The sequence below is a fragment of the Agelaius tricolor genome, unplaced genomic scaffold (genome assembly GCF_023055355.1).
Source record: "Agelaius tricolor isolate 1412-34295 unplaced genomic scaffold, bAgeTri1.0.p SCAF_3, whole genome shotgun sequence".
NCBI classification, from domain to species: Eukaryota; Metazoa; Chordata; class Aves; order Passeriformes; family Icteridae; genus Agelaius; species Agelaius tricolor.
Genome location: NW_027269263.1, coordinates 55400124 through 55420386, shown reverse-complemented (window position 1 = coordinate 55420386; position 20263 = coordinate 55400124). Strand labels below are relative to the sequence as shown.

Genomic DNA, 20263 nt, shown 5'->3' with positions numbered 1-20263 from the left:
CACTATGGTTCAGAATAACCAGGGACATCCCAAATACTGAACCGGGGCAGGGAGATCAGGAATATGGGCACATGAGAACTTCTGAAGTGATGCTTTTTACAACGTCACTTCAACATTTTTTGAGACAAGAAAATGTAACAAAGCACCTTTGTTATTTCGTTCTACCAGAGATGCTTATGTTGTTAAAGTCAATCCCAACATATACTGAAAATGTTCAGAGAAGCTAAATCCCTCGTCAAATAAAGTAGAGCCATTAGACAGAACTTACACGGTAAAACTGAAGGTGGGGAAAGGATTAAGGGAGACTTGGTAACTTCAGGGTACAAATGAGTCAAGTGCTACTGCCTCTCCTGCTTCCTGTGGTTTTCCTTCCAAGTGCCAGAATCCGGCCCTATTGTCTCCACAGTAATTCGTCCGGAGATTATCCCTTTACTTTCAGTTCAACAGAGTTCCACGTATAACTGATAGTTTATTTTTCTCCACCATCCCTTCTCTCTCAGAGATTTTAAGTTTGATGAGCTGCTTCTGGCTTTAAAAAGCAGCAGCTCACCAGATGCGCAGAGACAACCTTATTTGCATCCTTCCACTCCAAGACCATACACATGTAATTACATTGCGGGGACTGTGGACAAAACATTGCCGAGCCCTACAGCCCACTCTTCTTTAGGAAGCTGTCTAGACGGCTCCGAGCGAGCCGGGAAATAAAGCATTAGCTGAACTTACTGCGGCACATTCTTCTTTATTGGCCTCGATCAGGAAAGGGAGCTCGGAGCCGAAAGCCGCGGGGGATTCCCTGCGCCCAGGGTGCGGGGTCCCGCACGGGGCACGGCGCTGCCCGCGCCTCCTACCCGCGGGCGGTGCTCGTCCCGTCCCGCCGGCCCGGGCGCTGCCCGCGGGTGTGCACCCCGCGCAGTCCCCGCACCCCGCGAAGCCTCCGCACCCCGCTCAGTCCCCGCACCCCGCTCAGCTCCCGCACCCCGCTCAGTCCCCGCACCCCGCGCAGCCCGTGCAGCGCCCGCGCAGGAGGCGATGCCCGCCCCAGCGCCGGCACCGAGCGCGGTGCCCGGGAGCGCTGCCCGCCCGCGGCCGGCGCTCACCTGGAGGTGGCTGACGATGCAGTAGGGCTCGGGCTGGCGGAGGCCGCAGGTGGAGGAGGCGGAGAGGCGGGCGGCGCGGCCGATGAGCAGGTCGCCGGTGGCGGGGTAGCAGCTGCCCTCGGCGCAGCCATAGCTGTACTCGGGCTCCTGTGCCGCCGCGGGCCACAGCGCTGCGCGGCCGCGGAGGGAGGGAGAGAGAGGGAGGGGGACACAGGGTGAGAGAGGGAAGCGGGAGCGCGGCCGGGCTGGGCGCCCCGAGCCGCCCCGGCGGGCGCTACAGAGGCGCGCCCAGCCCGCCGTGCCCCGACGGCGGCCGGAGCGGAGCGGGAGTTACCGAGGCAGCAGCAGAGGTACAGCGGGAGGCGGCCCATGGCGGGCGGCAGGACGGGACGGGACAGGACACGACGGGACGGGACGGGACGCGGCTGCCCCTCCACGCGCCGCCGAAAGCCGCTGCTCCGGCCGCTCCACGCAGGCGCCGCCGTTCCCGACCGCGGCCCCGCGCCGCCGGGCGCCCCCCGGCCCTCCTCCTCCTCCTCCTCCTCCGCCCCTCCGCATCCGCGGGGCCGGGCCGAGCCCCTCCCGCCCTGGAGCAGCCCGGCCCTCAGCCGGGGCACGGAGCGCCGCCGTCGAGGAAGGGCGGCTCAGTCGGGGTGGGAGGCAAGGGGAGGTCCTGTCCCGCTGTAGCCAGGGAGCCCCGAGCGGGACACCGGGAGCTCCAGCCCCCCGGCCCGCAGGCTGGGCTCTTTCCAGCGTCGGGAGCGGGCTCTGGGCAGGGTGCGACAATTGGAAGGGGGTGGTGGATAGGCGGGGGGAATCACCAATTGGGTACCCCTCCTCCCTGCCCTTGTCGGTGCAGAAACAATGAAGGAATGGGGTTATTGACCTAATCCTCCCTTCTGCCGCTAGCGTGGATGAAGCTGGGCCCTTGCGAGGAAAGGATGGATGGATGGATGGATGGATGGATGGATGGATGGATGGATGGATGGATGGATGGATGGATGGACCCAAAGCCCAGCAAAGCACCAGGAGTTTGACAACTGTCCCACTCAAGGCTCAGTAGCCCCGCTCTGCCTGGTGCTGTGGTGCCAGCACACGTGGCTCAGGAGTGCCATTCCTGGGGATGGTGGCTGCCATACATGGCCAGGTCTGGCTCTGGCACAGGCAGAGAGGCCCAGCAAGCCTGGAGCAGCCACTGCCAGGCTGTGTCACATTCCCTGGGAGCACACGGCACCGTTGCCTTCCCAGGGGCGCTGGGGCAGCTGCAAGGAATGAGTGGCTGTGCTGGAGCTGCCCCTGCACCCCAGCCCCCCACATCAGTGCCTTGGGGTCTGCTGGGGAGCATGAGGGCTTCATTGGCTGGTGGCAGGGTCCCCTCAGCACCCAGGGAAAATGTTTAGGGTTAAATAAACACCTAGGAGTGTGTATGAAGGATGGATGTGGCTGGGACAAATGCCTGGGTTTGTATACCCAGGTTTTGCTTGCACATGTGTAACACGTGTACTTGTGTAAATCTTTACCAGGTACCAGTGCCCCCCAAGAACACTTTGCCCTCACTATTTGCAGTGCCAGAATGAAAACACACCATGGTCTGTCTGGCCCAGCAAACCCTGCCGAGGTAGGTAAATATGTTCATTCTCATTTTACAGATGGATAAGCAGAAACAGAGAGATACCGAGTGACTTGCCCTAAAGGTTAAACACCAGGTTTGAAACATAACCCAAGACTCTGGATTAAACAACTTGTGGAGCTGTTTCATTAAAGAAATCCATAAAATTAAATCATTCTAAACTGACAGGGCAGGAATTGTAATACCCTAACCTTCTGCAATGTGGTCTTCTAAATTCAGAAAACAAATTCAGTTTCATAACCCTGTTATATTTTTTAAGCTTCAGTACAGCAAACATTTTTGTTCCCCCACTAACAGAAAATGTTTTACTTTGTGCAACTCTTTCATTGCCACTGGACTTTTTCTGTCCCCTACTTTTCCAACTTTGATTGACGTTTTCTCCTTTCGGTTTTTTTTCCTGTTTCATAGCCTTGTGGAAGTCCTGTCCTCCCCTATAGGCTCCTTTGTGCCTTGGCACAGAGAGCATGAAAACGTGCTTTGTTCCAGCCTGGGGGTGACCCTGGTATGCAACACCAGGGCTTGAGCTGGAGCTCCAGCCACAGCCTGGGGTGGCCACCATCACCCATAACTGGGGCATTCTTTCAGACATAACAGAAACCACCACACTCAGTGTGTGAGTAATTAGGAACAGGGGACTCGTGTCCCTCCCTCTCTGCAGTGCTCGTGACAAATAGTGAGTGGGAGTATTTTAATTTGATTCTTCAAATGATAAAAGTTCAGTTTAGTGCCCTATCCTTGTGGTTGGTGAACCACCTTTACCTCCCTGAAGTGTCTGTGTTTGTGCGTGGTTGGAAGTCTCAAAAAACAAAATTTCAGAATTTGAGCCCAGTGGGACCCACTTGATCACCCATTTTCTTAAAACACTGCAGTGGTTGAATGCCTGGTAGAGCTGATGATATGATTTTGATTAAATATATCTTTGATTCTATGTCAGTTTGGTTGTGTTGTTTGCATTTTGATTAATGCCATTGAAGTAAAAATGCTCTACAGCAGGAAACTTATTTCAATCCTTTTTCAAGAAACAGTTTTCTGAAGCCATTTCTGCCCACAAGGAAGAGGTCCAGGGGGAGCTACAAATAGGTATTTTTTTATCTAGAGACAGCATTTTCCCCACAAATTGACTTTGAAAAAACACTTTGAAAGTTTTTGCATCACTTCCAGTGGGAAATGCTGCACAGTTGTAAACTTGTGAAGCTGTCATAGGATGGATTTGGAGTTCTGTGGCCACTGGTTCCATCGGATCTGCTTCCTTTGTGTGTCTGAGCATGCTTGGGGGCAGGGAGGGGAGGTTAGACTGTGCTGAATTTCTTGTTCCTGCTTCCGCTTTCCTTCCAGCGATTTCTGTTTCCCCCATGGATACATCTCCTCTCCCGGCCTGTTTAACTGCCTTGTGTTTACAGATTTCTCATCTGTGCAGCTTGTGGAAAGCCATTCAGCAATTCTCATAGTCAACAGTGGATTTTAGGAGGAAGTTCTCTTTCAACTTTTTGCTTGTGAATTCAGATTTTTAAAGCCACAAAAGAAATAATTTTGGTTTGTATGCAATTGGGAATTTCTGTCTAAGAGTTTCAGTTTGCCTCTCCCAGGTGCAGTCCAGCAGAGATGCACTGAAACCTGCAGAAAATCCTTCATAACCTGGAGACCTGCACGTGAGCAGCTAGGTGTGTGCTCCGAGTAAAACAGAGATGTTTGATTTCATTATGTCAAAGTCAGCCTAAATACAGTCATCTGATTACAGCCTAGTAACTTAGAAAAAAGCCTCACACCTCACAGATGATTTTTCCTAAGTGCTAAAATTCAGACAATGCTAACCCACAAATTCCATGCATTCCTGCGTTCAGGTGGCTTTGTTAGATTATATCAAAATTATAATTTGATTCCATTATTTTCACAATAGAATGTGTCACAATGTAATAATGCATGTTGCACATTGCCCTGGAGCACAGCTGGTTCGAGTTAGAGGAGTATCTCTGAAATCTCATCTGCCAGCAATTCCCACCCAAGCCCCCAGCGCATACCAATGCTACTTTAGCTCTTGTAAACACGGGGTGATAACCATGCAGTGTTTATCTCCGTGGGATCGATAAGGATTGTTTCACGGGTGCTGCTGGCATGGGTAAATGTCAAGAGCCCTGTGTTCCCGCAGAGCATTCCTGAATTTTACAGATGTGGTCTGGGCTAGGTCCAGCTCTGAAGCAGCACCGTGCTGAATGCAGTCCCTCAGTGGGACAGTCCAGCCAGGAATGACACGACTGGTTTTGACTGAGGAAAGCCCATCACTACTCTGCTCTGCAACCTGCAGGAGTATGTATACCAAGGGTGGGAGTTTGAAACTGAGGCGTAGCTCACTTCAGTCTTTTTTAAACTCTGGCACGTCTATAACACTTGCTTAACCACAGATTCCTTTCTTATTAATATATAAAAAAAATAATTACAGCCTAGAATTTAGGCCAATTCATGTGTTCCTGATGCTAAAAGAAATTGCTGAGTGAACCCTGATTTCATAAAGTGCTGCATTGTGGGAGAAGAGCTGGAGAAACTGGTTTTCAACATTTCTGGCCCTTTAGACTCACAGCTTAAACCTAAGAGCTGGAGTTATTCTCCAGTTGCTGGTTACATTAATGAAAAACGCGTGAAACCCCCTATAAGCATAAGAAAAACATGCATTGCAGGAGCGCCAATGCCAGAGAAAAGAGTTTTAAGTTGATTTCTGCGTTAAGCATCTGAGCACTGCCATCCAGTGGGCAGCGGGACATCGGCCCTGTGGCCCACCGCCCGTGGCCCGGCGCTGCACGGAGCTGCTGCCCGCCGCATTTCCAGGGAGCACAGCGGGACCCTCGCATCCTCAGGGCTCTGGTGGGGGAACCCTGCTCTGCCTCGGTGAGGAGATGGGGCTGGAGCAGTGACAGTGCCGGGGATGCGGCTGGATGTCAGCAGGAGCGGCTGCAGGACCCGCGGGGTTTCATTCACCTGCATCCCGCTGCAGGAGCCCTCAGGGTTTCATTCACCTGCATCCCGCTGCAGGAACCCGCGGGGTTTCATTCACCCGCATCCCGCTGCAGGACCCGCGGGGTTTCATTCACCTGCATCCCGCTGCAGGAACCCGCGGGGTTTCATTCACCTGCATCCCGCTGCAGGACCCGCGGGGTTTCATTCACCCGCATCCCGCTGCAGGAACCCTCAGGGTTTCATTCACCTGCATCCCGCTGCAGGAACCCGCAGGGTTTCATTCACCTGCATCCCGCTGCAGGAACCCTCAGGGTTTCATTCACCTGCATCCCGCTGCAGGAACCCGCAGGGTTTCATTCACCTGCATCCCGCTGCAGGACCCGCGGGGTTTCATTCACCTGCATCCCGCTGCAGGACCCGCGGGGTTTCATTCACCTGCATCCCGCTGCAGGACCCGCGGGGTTTCACCTGCATCGCCCCATCCGAGTCTGGCCCGCCCCCTGCAGGGTCGTGGCATAACCACGGTTCGTAGGGGTTGGCAGAAGACACGGGGTGCTGGGAGTCTGTCTTTGGGACAGCTCCCACCAGCTCTCCGAGCAATCCTCCTTTTGCATTTCCAGGCCCCCCACCACAGGAAGCCCTAGACTGTGCACAGGAGTATATTGTAGAGCTCCCTCAAAGACTACACCTGATTACTAAATCAGATGGTTTATTACAAGGTATTTCCTATTTCCATATAAACTCAACTGGACAAAAGAAGAAAAAGAAAAAAAGGTAAAATTACATTATTCACTAGGCCACTTCAGATGTATTTCCAGAGGATAGTGGCCTGTGCCAGGATGCTCAGGACATCGTAATTGTGGTGATTTCAGCTTCATTTTACCTGATGGTCTGTTCAGACCCTAACTCTTGCATGTTGCATACTTGCTTTCCTGCTCCATGATTTCGTTTTTAATGGCTAACACTTGTTCCTCTAGTTGTCTCAGTTGCTCTGCTTTATCTTGCTTGGTTTGATTCAGTTCCTGAAGCTTCTTCTCCAAATCTGGAAAAGCAGAGACATGCAATGATGTGACCAGTGATGCTCACATTTGTTGTGTAAGTAAAATCCAGTGATTAGCAGCATTTCTTTTCCCATAAGTTTTAGAGACAATAAGCCCATTTTGAATGGGGAATGTTATAAGTGCAACTGGAAGGAAAAGTCTGGCTTCTGGATAGCAAGAAAAGCATGATAGCCTTGAAGAAATTAATTTCTCAGCATGTGCTTTTGTCCATCAGCTAGGATGGGACAGGACATGGAGCTCTTGAAGGACTTGGTTTAAATGGAAGCACTCAGAGGAGCAGTGTGTCCACTGATGCATGTAAAGCCTAGACAATTGGGGTGTGATGGGGTTAGGTCTCCCTCACTTGTGTCACTGTTTTCTGCTGGTTCCTGTGAAGCTACACCAATGTAAACATATTGGTAATGAGTTAAACTCACAGGATTCACTGCCTGCTTCTAATGTCCTTATCATTCAGGCATTTGGAGTGGCTTGAATGGTCTTAATGCTTTTCCTCAAGGTATCTGCTCAAAATATTAATTTGGATCCTGTCCTGAAGAGTTTTCTCCTGGGATAGAGTTTCTGCTTCAGTTTTGCTGATGTTATTTGGTATTTTCTTATTTGAGCCTGGCAGGATCCTAGTCCTAAGGGTTCCCAGTGGGAATGCCCAGATCTCCACTACAAGGAGAATTAGGTTCCCTGTGTGCAGGGACATGAGATGTGCTCCTCCTTTTTGGTGACCCCCTGAGCCTGTGTGAGCAGCAGTGTGTGCCAGGACAGCCACAGCAGCTCTGTCTGCAGTGCCCATGGCCCCTCTGCCCGGCTGCCATGGCCCCCCAGATTCAGGGCACCTCAGCTTCAGTCTCCTCAAGCTGGTAATTGTAGCTGCTTTGCTCTGCCATTGCTCAGAGATAAGGTCTGAAGGGGAGCAAGTATGGGCTGATGGAAAACAGCTGCCCTGCAGCTCTGTCTCACCAGCCCTTGCCTGGGTGATGTAGGAAAGACAGAGCATAGAGGAAGGAGAGAAGGTCCAAGTGCCCAAAGCAAATGCATAAATCAGGGCCTCCAGCTGAATCTGCAGCCAGGTTTTATGCAGGTTTTGCTCTAGCCCTGTTTTTAAACTGAAGAAAATCTCTGCAAGTCCCTGTGTGAACAGTTCTTAACCTTTGCTTATAGCAATATATTTAAGTCAGAAAAAGTACATAAGCCAAATCAATTCAACTACTTTTAAAATTAGTAGCTTCAGGCAAGGATTTTCACCAGGTAAAATGTTTTAAACTTAATTTTGGGTGAACTTAGTGTGTTAGTGTCTGTGGGCAAGGACTTTAGCCTTGGATTCATGACTATACAGTGTTTACCACTTACTGTGGAAGTGAGAACATCACCTGTTATTCTCTTTATCTTCTTTTCAGTCTCTTCAGCCAGTTTTTCTGCTTCTTCTTTCAACTGCTTCACTTTTTCTAGTGTCACTTTTGGAGGTCCTCGCATTTTTAGCTTTTCTTGAAGAATGGTGTACTTTCTTTTAACATCAGTAAATTCCTGTAACAAAATGCCATTACTTAGTTTAAGAGCATCTCATAATTAATCTGGTGTACAGAAGGAGGTTTTAATACTTTTTTAACACCCTCTTTGAACCAAAGTTTAGATTCCCCTTTCTCTTAAATATTAAAAAACAGATCCTTAATTTGTAGACATTGAAAAATGCTTTGCAAAATGTGATAGAAATCAATTAAAACAAGCTGCCTGTGGAGTAATCTAAAGGAGAGGGAGGGGCAAGGATATAAAGAAAATATTATTTAAGATATTTAAGTTTATGCTGGTTTTGCTTCTGTTGATAGGGCTTTTCTGTAAATTTCATTCTACCATAAGGCTTAATTCAAATTTAATGAATTATCTGTAGCAGCATTGGGGTTTTTTACATTTTCAATTGCAGTAATATTTACTGGCTAATCTGTTCCCTGCTGATCTAGGTTGCTGTTGAGACTGCAGTTTAGATTTTGCCTACAGTTCTTGTAACTTGGAAGTATGGCCATGTTCCAAGCTTGTGGTGTGGGTACTTGGTTCTTGCCATTTTAGCAAATTTTTAGCTTCATTTTCAAAAAACTGAACTACTGGAAAGCATCAAGCCAATCAAAAACTCCAAGTTACTCCCACAGCAATTTTCTCTGAAGGAGAATGGCATAGGATGAATTGTCAGGGTGCTTCCATCACTCATGTATTTTAATATCTGGTTTTGTGATTTGTTCTGTTGTGTTTATTGGTGCCCATGGTGACTACAAGTCTTATACACAGTGCAAGAAAAAATGTAATGAAGTAGCCAGAGAAATGTGTATGTTTTCTGTCATTCAAGCAAACAGAAGTGTATGCCAGAAACCTTAAAATAAAACACAAATTCTTCTTAACCATGGCATTTTACACTGCATGGCATAAGGAAAATGTTAAGTTTTTATGACAGCATGGCAATGCTTCTGAATCAAAAATACTATTAAACATGGAGGAGGGGTTTTTTCCCCCTTAACATGTGACAGAAGAGCTTACATTTTCCATTTTCTTGGCTTGCTTGTGGGCTGCTTCTGCCTCTGCTCTTGCCTTTGCAGCTTGATTCTTGTTCATCAGCATTTTTGCCTGCCATGTGGCACTTTCATCTTCCATCCCAGTCTGTTTGGCTGACAAGTCATTTAGTTTATTGTTTGTCTTGTTCACTTGGTTCTGAGCCTAAAACAGAGCAATTGAAGGCTGTGATTTCTTATGCAACATCCATCCAGCTTGTGGAGTGTGGCAATGAGGGACTGTCAGTGGATTGAGAGACACTTAAGCAGTATGGAATTGATGTCATATCTGTGCCACATTCTGGTTTTGTTTATTTAAGTTTATGTTAAGGAATGAAGTATGTTTATGTTATATTCAGAATGAAGTATCTCTTTCTAATAAATCTAGCAATTAAATTAAAATATTTGCAGCAAGATACCTGAGAGATTTGTGTTCTGATGCTTTGTATCTCTTCATTTGACTTTATGATGATGCTTTTGGAGTGTCCTTGGGACTTCACAACATTTTTTAGTTTATTATTAATTTCATCCACTGGCAGAAGAGCTTTAGCTGCTTTGCTGAAATGGAAAAAAGGAAGTACATGCAGTATCATGGTGTGGTGAGCAAAGCAAGAACATGTTTCAAATGCACCCATGCTGACATACAGGAGTGTTTCCTCAAGTCCAACAACAAGCACTAAAATTGAGGTAAATTGGTAAAGCAAAACCTCAGAGAAGGACTTTGTGAGGGAGCACCTGAGTTGCTGTACTCAGGGTGAGGTTGGATGCTGCTGGCTGCCCGGTGGTGCACAGCTAGGAGGGAGCACCCATGGGTGAACATGTTTTTTCTCTTGTTGGGTCTTTCTCACCCTTATTCAAACCACCCAGTGAGCCAGATGTCCCAGGTGGAGTTAAGGAGCTGCTTTGGCCTCTCTGGCTCAGCAGGCAGAGGAGCCAAGAGCTGTCAGGAGCTGGCTCCTTTCAGCATGGTGGCTCCTGCAGCCCAAGTGGCAGTGGCAGAGGCCCTGTGGAAAAGGCAAGGTGAAGTCTCCATCTGAATTCTCCTTCCAGTGTTACTGGGATACTGCCAGGGGTATGGAGCAGTCCTGCTGTGCACAGTGCCACCCCAGCTGGAGCTGGCACACCAGCATGAGAATACTCTACTCACTCAGCTTCTTGTGCCTCCACCAGCAGTGTCTGAGCATCCTCCCCTTTTATGTTTCTCTTGTTATTCAGTTTGTACTTCTCACAGTGGTTCATAAAGCTCTGGAGTTTGCCAAGCATGCCTGCGAGCTCTTGTGGAGTCAAGGGAAGGTTTATTTGCAGAACATAATTTGCCACTTTCTCAATGTCTTCTGGAGGTGCACTCTCATCTGCAACAGAAATGGAGCTGAGAGTATCCTGAAGCAGCTCCTTCCAGCCAGTAAATGCTCTTTATGGCTGCCTACCCTTTGAGTTATGGGGGAAAATAAAGCTGACAGGCACAGCAAGGGGGTAAGAGAATTATCTCCAACATTTTGTAATTTAATATTATGCTTCCAGATACTGCTGTTAGTGTTGTCAGAACTGGCTGAAATAAGGATTTGAACCCACTTTGAACTGAGTTATTAAAATTCTGATGTAGGACAGAGCCCATGGAGGGCTTTAAATCAGTGCCCAGCACAGCTAGATGTGTCAGAGCCCATTTCTCCCTTGGCCCACAGATCAAAGAGGTGCTGGTGAGGCTGGGGTGTGAATGGAGATTTCCAAGCTGGCCAGTGGGTGTAATCCCTTCCCTGGAGTTGCCACAATATTGAGAAAGTGGTTCCTTTGCTGGTTAATGAGAAAGGCTAAGCTGCAGAGGGAACTTGGGTCAGACTTGCATAGGATGGGAATTTACCATAGAAAAAAACCCCACATTTTGAAAATTCCCATTACAAATGAGTTTGTCCTAGATCTTTGCTGAGAGGCAGGGGCACACACAGAGTAGTCAATGTCTTGAGAAGCCACATCATCAGTTTTATCTTCTGCTCATTTCCATTTATAGACAAGACCTTGTATGACAAAGCAGTTGAGATATGTTAAATGGATGTGTTAATCTACAGAGTAAGTCAGCAAGAATTAAATAGAAGACATTTAGTGTGCAAACAGTAGTGCATTCCTGAGAGTTATTTTCTGTAGAAATATATTCATCCAGAATCACCATTCACATCAATGTCAAGTACAGAAGATTTAATGTATTTTTAATGTTTAACTGTATGCTTCTCAGCTGTTCCTGTTCTTTAAATTAACAAAACAAAGATTTGAAAAAATTCTTTTAGAATTGTTAATAAATGCTGTATATCTACTAAGAAACATAAAAGAGTGAAAGATGGAATTTTCAGTGGCTATCAATAAAAATCTGAGACTCTTAAGCAATCAAATGGACCTAAATTTTCTAAATCAATAAAATAATGTAAATTTTTTCTGAACAAAAGAAGTCCTCTGTCCTCTGTCCTTGCTCCCATCTGGATGTAGAGGTATGAATACCAAAAGACTGCAATCCATAGAAATTTATGAGATCAGCTGCATTGAAGAGAATAAAGAAAATCCTGCCACATTTGAATCCTTTGATGTGCATCTGAGAAAAAAAAAATTAGGATCTGTTTCCTACAGCATTTTTCTGTAATCCTGAGAGTGGAAAATTTTTAGGGTAGATACAGTTGTTTTGTTATTTTTTTTTTATGAGAGCTGTGAAGTTCTACCAGAATCCTTTGATTCCTCAAGTTACAGCTTTATGGAGAGGATGGAGTGGGATGTGTCCTAATTCCCACGCTCCCTACCAAGAGCCTCTATTTATGGACCTGGAAGAAGGGGGTGGAATAACAATTTGAGGGTGCACTGGACATGCCTGGCCATTATATTTTGTATGAAATTATTTTAGTAGTCCTTTACTCAGATAAACCAGGAACAGAGAGAGTTACTTCAAATTAAACACAGTAATAAAAGATGATCATCAGAATGTAGCAGATGTACTGTAAAACTGATACAAAGTAATGTCACCTGGGAGAAAGAAGCACTAGAAAAGAGGGATTGAAATAGTTTGCACAGCTCAGGATGTAGATGAGAAAGTTCATGCATACACAGCTAGATCATCTTCTGGCTGTCCATTATGCTGTATGATATTGGAATATATTTATGAAAAACGAGTCAAAAAGAACATTGCATATTTACCTAGCAAGAAGACTTTCACTTTTTGGATGAACTCCTTAGTGATCTCTCCATCAACTTCAATTTGATTGATAGCTGTCTCCAGCTGCCCATTAAATTGTGAGCCTTTCAGTTTGCTGTCTTCTGCCATTTTTCTAATGCTTTTAACCTGGAAATATTATTAGAAACAGCAGTGCTATTTTCTGGAGGTTATCTGCCACTGCTTTGCAAGTTGGGCTCTGACAAAAAGGTAATTTTGATCCAAGCCTCAGCTGGAATCATTTGATGAGGCTTTGAAAAGTAGTAGGAGACCTCTTTGGGAAACTGCTACATCCTGGGCTTCATCTGGCCTCAGAAAAAGCCTAAATCAAGCATTTTTTTTTCTCTCTGCAACCACTGCTAAACCCCAGCCCCCTCCTGTCTCTAAAAAAAAATACTGACAGTTATTGCAGTACTGTAGCTTGTCAGTGATCAGATTCAGATCTGATTATAGAAAATGTGATTTCATTTGTCATTTCACATTGGACTTGCTGTAAAAAACAGCTAAAGAGGTGTCTCGGTTTGGAAAGATGGGAGTCTGCTAAGGAAGGCAGGAGCCTCCCCTGAAATGGAGAATGTAAACCCTCCCCACCCTCTGAATTGCTATAAATTTTAACAAGAGGACACAAGGAAGGTAGAGTTCAAGGCTTGTCTTTAAAAGTTACCTTTTGCCACTAAATTAGTATTCTTGATAATTTAAATGAAAACTGTCGACTAATTATCAAATTCCAACAGTATTTTACTTTGGTAGGGGCTTTGCCTTCAAGAATGGCCCAGGTACACCTGTGGTCTGCAGAGGGAAGAGATTTGGTCTTTCTCCATGCAACGAGAAAAATGCTGATATGGTTTTTATTTCCGAAATGTCTCAGAACAGTTCACTCAGATTACCACGGAGGTGCCTGGGGCTTGTGCAGCCCAGGCCATGTCCCGGCAGCCCGGCAGCGCTCGGCGGTGCCTTTGGCCGCCGCCTCTCCGGTGCCGGGGCCCCAGGGCGCTGCCCCAATTGCTCCTTTCCAGGCCGGCTGGCCGGGATGCACTCGAGGGCATTTTAAAAAGAGGAAATGGATGCCCAGGCATCCTGCAGTGATGGGACAAAGCCACAGCAGAATATAATTTCTGCTGGAAAGTGAGCTTTGCCTGTAACTGTAACAGGCATCATCTCTGACTGTTAATAGGAACAAATTCCTTACTGCTGCTTTGGGATTTGTCTGTTTTGTTTCCTTGGCATATGTTGCATTGGCCACACTTTGCTTGAATTATTTTTCACTGCTACTGTGCAGTACAGTCGACTAATTGATGCCCTCCTAAACATTACTGGGGGCAGAAAAGCTTCATCTTGAAATTATTTTCAAAATAATTTATTGGCAAACAGAAGAGTAGTATGAAGTTGTATAAATAGAGCTTAACACCATGCACAGCAGTAATCCCATTGCAATAAGCACGTCAGGCTACTGACAAATGGTGCCATTTGAATCTTTCCCAGTAAAAATTTAGACAATCCTAGCCTGAAACGACCTACTCCCATAGAAACATGGCACCATGACTTTTGAAATCAGCAGCTGTGAGGAAGAAGATCTAGATAAAGCCAATCTCTTGGTGGGGCTGATACCTGGTACTGAATCATGATAGGTCTATGATGCTGGGACAGAGTCCATCACTGTCCATCACATTCTTTGTCCAAAGAGCAGGTGAGTTTTTCTGCATTTGTGACCTCCCAAATCTCATCCTCCATCCACTTCACAGAACAAATGTAGGTTTGATATACAGCACCTGATTCGCAGGTTCCTGTAGCTGAGTAGTCAAGTTATTTAGCATCACAGCAGTCTCCTCAGCTTTTCTGAAGGCCTCAGAGGAGAGAGAAAGAGCTCCACTGCAGTCTGGGCCACCACAATGCCTTAGTCCATGACTGTCCTGGCACAAAGCTCCCCCACAGGCTGCTGTGGCACATGGCTGGTCTCCTGGAACACCACAGATCTGCAAGAGGGAAGATGCTTATGTCAGGACTCCTCTGGGGGCCTGAGATACACTCCTGAGGGAAGGAAGATGTTTGACATCATATGAACATTGAATATAGGATAGGATATTCCCCAGGACACAGCATCTGGTCTTTATAAAGATGGGTATCACTGCCAGTTACAGGTCCCTCTCCCCAGATTTGAAGGATGCAATGGCAGCTCCATGGCTCTGAGCATCCTTGCAGGAGCCATTTGTTAGGCTCCAAGTGTTGCACTGAGACCCTTGCTTCACTCTTCTTTAGCCAAAGGGCTGAAACCATTCCCTAACTATACCCAGCCCATGGGTCAATGGCCTCTTCTGAAGGATCCAGGTAACCTCTAACAGAACAAGGTGCCATTCTAGTCCTCCATGTATTTTGACACAGATATGGAACCTATAGGCTTAGGTGGATGATGTCTTCCAGATTTGTCATGAATTGGTGCTATCAGGTATTTACTGCTGCCCTGCAGAAGAACAGAAATCCCCTTCTTTCCCAGAGGTGACACAAAGGATATGTGAGCACTCCCCATCCACTCCAGGACAAAGTCACTCTGGTTAGTTTAACTTACTCATGGAGGAGGTTTGCCTTAATCTTTCTGAAATTACTCTGATGACCTCTTGAGACTAGAGAGCTCCTAAACAGTTCCTTGTGCTGGGAACAATGGCTTCCAGAAGGCTGGAAACAACTACAGCTGAGAAGTGCAGTTGTTCTGATGGGATTGGCTGTGGCAAGGAAGTGCCATTTTCCAGACTTAAAAATGCATGTAAGCATCCTTTTAAAATAAAACCTACTACAACATCAAAAAAAGAGGTTTTTTTTGTTTTTTGGAGGTTTTTAGCTTTCATTCAAAATCCACAGCACCTACCTTTTCATTCAGGTTTTGGATGTCAGGGCTTTTGATCATTCTGAGCTGTTGCAGCACACTGCTTGCATCAAAGAGCTGATGGTCCAACATAGCAAGGGTGTCGTTCCTGGTGTACTCTGAGTGTCTTACAACAGGGCTTGTCCCCCTGGTCCTCTGTTCTGCCAGCAATGATACTTCAGAGTGTTTCCTAATGTTGCTGATGGCCTCTGTACCAACAGAAATAGGGTTTAGTACCAACTGCATTTGATTGCATTCAGTTTGTGCATTTGCTTGAATTCTGGACAATTGCTGAGTGACAGCTGATTCACTGTGTTTAATTTGGGAAGCAGGGAAGGGCAGGAACTGTCTTTTCCTCAGCCAAGCCTTTCAATCCTTCACTTATCCAGTTGCTAAATAGAAATAGTTATCAATGCTCATAAAACCTGCTAAACTAGAAGTAAAAATGGTGGATCCTATGTCATCCACAGGATGCCAAGGTGTTTGAGAAGGCAACAGAATAGTTAGAAGTATGAAGGAGATCCCATTATTGACACTAACTGCTACAGATCTGCATTCATCAGTAGCTCATGCACTGCTACCATTGTTGATTGGATAAAAGCTCCTGACATTTATTATGTTTTAGGCAGGAAAACTCTTTCTGCCAGTTGTCATGAAATGATCAGCTGCCTGATTGTGAGTCAGGAAAATAACCATCCTTTCTGCTCAGCATAGCACCCAAGAGTTAAGTGGTCTGCTAGAGTGAGAGTAAAATTTATATTACAAATGGGAATATATGAGGGCTTTTTTGTCTCTGGAAAATCCAGTTTCAGGACTGATGAATTAAAAAAAAAAGGCACTTCTGTGATAAGCTAATAGGCCAGGCTAAAAATGCTTTCCAGCAAGAGTCTTGTTTGGTTAGTGAAAGCTTTTCCTTAAGCAGGCTCAAAAGGGTTGGAGAATATTACATTTTTTGCAGATTAATAGCCTGAGAAAAGGATTCAGGCCCTTTGCAACACACATAATTTAAAGCTGTTACTGCTGCTGTTGAGTTTTCCCAGATCTCTGGAGAGCCCAGATTTGCCCACATTCCTAGGCAGAAATATGTCCAGAGCCAGGATCGATGTGTCAGCAGTGAAAAAGCATTAGAGGTCTCTGATTAACATCTCTCTTTGTGCTGGTAACTGACTCAGTTACGAGTTGAAGTCAAAGACAAGACACTCAAGTCCTGTGTGCTTTGATTCAGGCTCTAAAGCCCTTGGCTGTGCTTTGATTGAGGCTGAACAATGTTTAGTTATCGTGTGGAACCAGGGCTATTTATTTATCTTGTAATTCTTGGAAACAATATACAGTTTAAAGCTAGCTCTTAATACAAAATACCTGGAAAGAGACTGCTGTAACTCCTCATCTAAGCCAGAGATTTTTTCTGTGCAACAATTCCACAGCAGGAATATTTCACAGTGGTTCAGCTCTCCATTAAATGGCCTAAATGCATTTTCTACATTTGGTTTTTGATGGAGCTGTAGAGATTCCAAGTTCCTTTTCATTAAACACAGTGTCTTAGCATAGGCTTGATTTATAGCCTCACTGTGTTACTGCACCTCAGCTGCTGCAAAGCCAGGGGCCAATGCTGGAAAGCCATAATTTAATGAGATCTCATAGACTGCAAACATTCTTTTAAGGGCACTTGCATCTTAGTTTTTCCAGTGGTTTTAATTTATCATTAGATATTGATGTTTCCAGGTCATCTAGCTGAATGTATGCCTGTGAGGAGGACTCCAACTCCTGATCCTCTGCACAGAGACATAGGCAGGAGCTCATTCTCTGTGTGTGTCTAGGGCAGGAGTGCCAGATGTGCCCCAGATGGGGTATCTGCCCCAGCAAAAAGGAGAGGAACAAGCAGAGCCACAGATAGGATATGCTGCTGGTCTGAAAGGAAGGAGGAGCCAGTCTCTCTCCTGGGTATCAGAAAAGCTGTTTATCTTGAGGGAAATGTTATTTTTGTGCTATTATATGCTTGGTAGCAGAACCAATGAATATTTGTGGCCTTGATAGGAAATTCATCTTAAATTCAAGGCCTTCCCCTCCCCACACTCCCATGTGCTTTTTATAGGGCTGTTTATCTGCCTCCAGAGGCCAAAAGATTAAGTGGGTTTGGAATGTGACCAGAGAGCACCATGGATGCTTCAGCTCTGTGTCCACTGACCTCCCTGGGATTTATTGTTTCTTTGCCTTTCTGCCTTTCTGTCTGTGCAAGGCTCAGTTGAAGTGAGAAGTGGAGTCTGGGAGAGCTCTGCTGGCTGCTTGCAGAGGAGCTGCCCCAGGGGGCTGCCAAGTACAACAGGGCACGGGAGCCCTAAACCTTCGTTAATCCCTCTTTTCCCCTCTCCCATTTCCTCCACTATGCATTTTGTTGACTTTTCCTTCTTTTTTATTTTTTCTTTTTCCTTTGTTTTTATTAAAGCAAACAAACAAAAACAAAACAAAAAACCCCCCAAAAAAGAAAAAAAACCAAACCAAACCAAACACCCAACTTGCCCAGGCCAAGTTTTTCTTGCCTGAATGAAACACAGAGGAACTGTAAGTGGGAGTGCATTGCTTGTAGCTTGTGTCTTCTGTGGCAAGCACCCTGTCTTCTGGGGGTTCATATCTTGGCAGCCATCTCTTTGGAGAGGATTCTGCTGACCATCTCCTGCCATTGTGGGTGGTGTAGCACTGTCCAAGATCCCTGCCTGATACAGCCCCATTTTTCTCCAGAAACCAGTGTGGGACATCATCACTACAGCTATTAGCAGCTGATGGAGACTATACTTAGCTCAAACACAGAGGATTTAATTCTTTCAAAAATGCCAAGGACTTCAGTTCTGCTTTCACATTTTTTGATGATGGAGAGCTACTTCTGTCCCACATAAAGTCAAGTATTTTCCCATGAGAACACTAGGAAGCTGCACTATGACACAATGCTTTAATTAAATAAACTGTTCCTGTACAAGATCCTTCAAGTATTCCTATGAGCAAGAGGAGTCAAATGTGGTAGGGGAATCCTTTGCTGTTCCATTGCATGTGAGTCTGTACTCTGAAACTTGGTTTCTTTTATATCCTGATGTAAGCATTTATGAGACTCCTGACTGATGTGACGCTGGCACATGCATCTGAAATTTGGGATGCTAGAAATCACAGCATTTTAAGACAAAAGAGAAATTGGAAAGTCAGTATAAAATGTTATCAGTGTCAACATTTTTGTGCTACCACAGGAAGCAAAGGGATCTTTAAGATGTTGTATGGTTTAATGATGAGAAAGCATTCCAAAATTCTAGGGAAAATGTCCACCCATTTTAATTCATTGCTGACTTACCTTTGAAATTCAAGTACTGAAAACTTTGATGCAGATGTATTTTTTGTTGTAGAAGTTCAAACACTAGGTTGGCTTCTTCTACTATATCTTCTATGCTCTTGTTAAGGTCAGGAAACTCAAAGGGTGAACTGTGAAGGGGATCCATCTGTGCAACTTTTTGTCTGAAGGGATAAGACAGTTATGCAGAAGTCAGACCAGATTGTTCTTAAACTAGAACTGAGTTACACAATATTTTAGAGGGCAAGAGATACATTTATAAATAAGCAAAAACATTTAATTATATGGCTTATTTAGAAAACCTTTAGTATGAATTGGAAATTTCCATCATTTAAGTATATGTCTCTATGGGTTAGGCATATATTAAGGATTATTTTGCTCACAGATCTACTGAAAACAGTCACTTAGTAGACCAGCATCTGTGTGCTGATCAGAAGTGGGACTTGATATGTAGGGATGGCTGGTGGAGTCTGGGGGAAGACAGTTTCTCAGCTAAAGGATTTTTCCAGGAGCAACCTAGCCCTTACTGAAGGAAGCCCTGAAAATCCCTGATGCCTGAAAGGGCCTGCAGTGAAAGGACAGGATGTCTCAAAATGCGTTCCATTTCAGAAATGGCATCTTCGAAGGCTTTGAAGCGCATGTCACAGCTGGGCATTCGTCCTCCTTTATCTTCCAGCTTTGCTGCAAACCTCATTAACCCCTGCACAGTCTGAGCAAGAGCCGCAATTTCAGCATCCCACTGATCAAAACAAAGATGGCACTGAGGGCAGGAGGGAAAGTCCTTCTCAAAGCCGCGGGCGCACTGGTCGCAGAGCCGGCCGGTGACGCCAGCCCGGCAGTTACACGCGCCGGTGGCTTTGTCACACGTGGGCTGGCGGGTGCCCTCCAGGTTACACTCACATGCTGCAAGAAAGGAACAGCAGGTTACATCCAGTTGTCCCTGTTCTGTGGGATTAATGCATGAAAAAGGTGCTTTTCAAGATAATAAAAGCAAAGCAGTGTTTGAGTTAGAGCAAGGTGGACTGCACAGTAGTGGCTCTTCTTCATCTCTGACTTCCATCTTAACCATTTAAATAAAAATATAGATAAATAATATAAACACTTGTCCAACTCATACACACAAACATATGAAAGGCTGTTTCTCTACATGAATTCCCTGTTTCCCCTGTGAATATAAAAGGTAAGCATTTATGTTGAGGCAGTTCCAAATCCAGTTATAGTCACGCAATAATACTTACAAACGCAATGCAGCTGGGGATTGCCAAAGTAGTTTTCCTCACATTCATTACAGCATCTTCCACTGTAACCTGGCTTACATGGACACTGGCCTGTAAGCTGTAAAAACAGATAGGGTGGAATAACTTCCAGCAGAGCCATAGGGCTGGATATACATTATTTCAGCTGTACAAGAGCTGCAGCAACGCTGCTTGCTCACAGTCTTTGAAGGTCCTGGAAACAAAATGCTCTCTGAGAATGGCTTTGCTTTACTAATGTTAGAGATTTTGTATGATCCAATCTACTAACGCTGTTTGAGAACTCATCCTCTGACAATGATCTGAGAGGATTCTTTTCCTTTGCAAAATAAGTATTTTTTATTTTTGCTAGATCTAAGAACTCAACATTTCA

The 20263-nt window shown here is 45.7% G+C and overlaps 2 protein-coding genes across 2 annotated transcripts in view; both read right to left on the bottom strand.

The window, feature by feature from the left end:
- The window catches only part of LAMB1 (laminin subunit beta 1), a 42809-nt gene extending 41207 nt beyond the window's left edge, over positions 1-1602 (bottom strand). Inside the window, exons 1-2 of the mRNA XM_071423893.1 lie at positions 1432-1602; positions 1098-1267 (exon numbers count right to left, since the gene is read on the bottom strand). Of these exons, the coding sequence (XP_071279994.1) occupies positions 1098-1267; positions 1432-1468 (207 nt within the window). The 5' untranslated portion in view covers positions 1469-1602. The remainder of the gene's footprint in view (positions 1-1097; positions 1268-1431) is intronic.
- Positions 1603-6578: 4976 nt separating this feature from the next.
- The window catches only part of LAMB4 (laminin subunit beta 4), a 40851-nt gene continuing 27166 nt past the window's right edge, over positions 6579-20263 (bottom strand). Inside the window, exons 24-34 of the mRNA XM_071423892.1 lie at positions 19876-19972; positions 19165-19540; positions 18641-18801; positions 15310-15515; positions 14219-14422; positions 12434-12578; positions 10410-10614; positions 9682-9820; positions 9252-9428; positions 8099-8252; positions 6579-6718 (exon numbers count right to left, since the gene is read on the bottom strand). Of these exons, the coding sequence (XP_071279993.1) occupies positions 6579-6718; positions 8099-8252; positions 9252-9428; positions 9682-9820; positions 10410-10614; positions 12434-12578; positions 14219-14422; positions 15310-15515; positions 18641-18801; positions 19165-19540; positions 19876-19972 (2004 nt within the window). The remainder of the gene's footprint in view (positions 6719-8098; positions 8253-9251; positions 9429-9681; positions 9821-10409; positions 10615-12433; positions 12579-14218; positions 14423-15309; positions 15516-18640; positions 18802-19164; positions 19541-19875; positions 19973-20263) is intronic.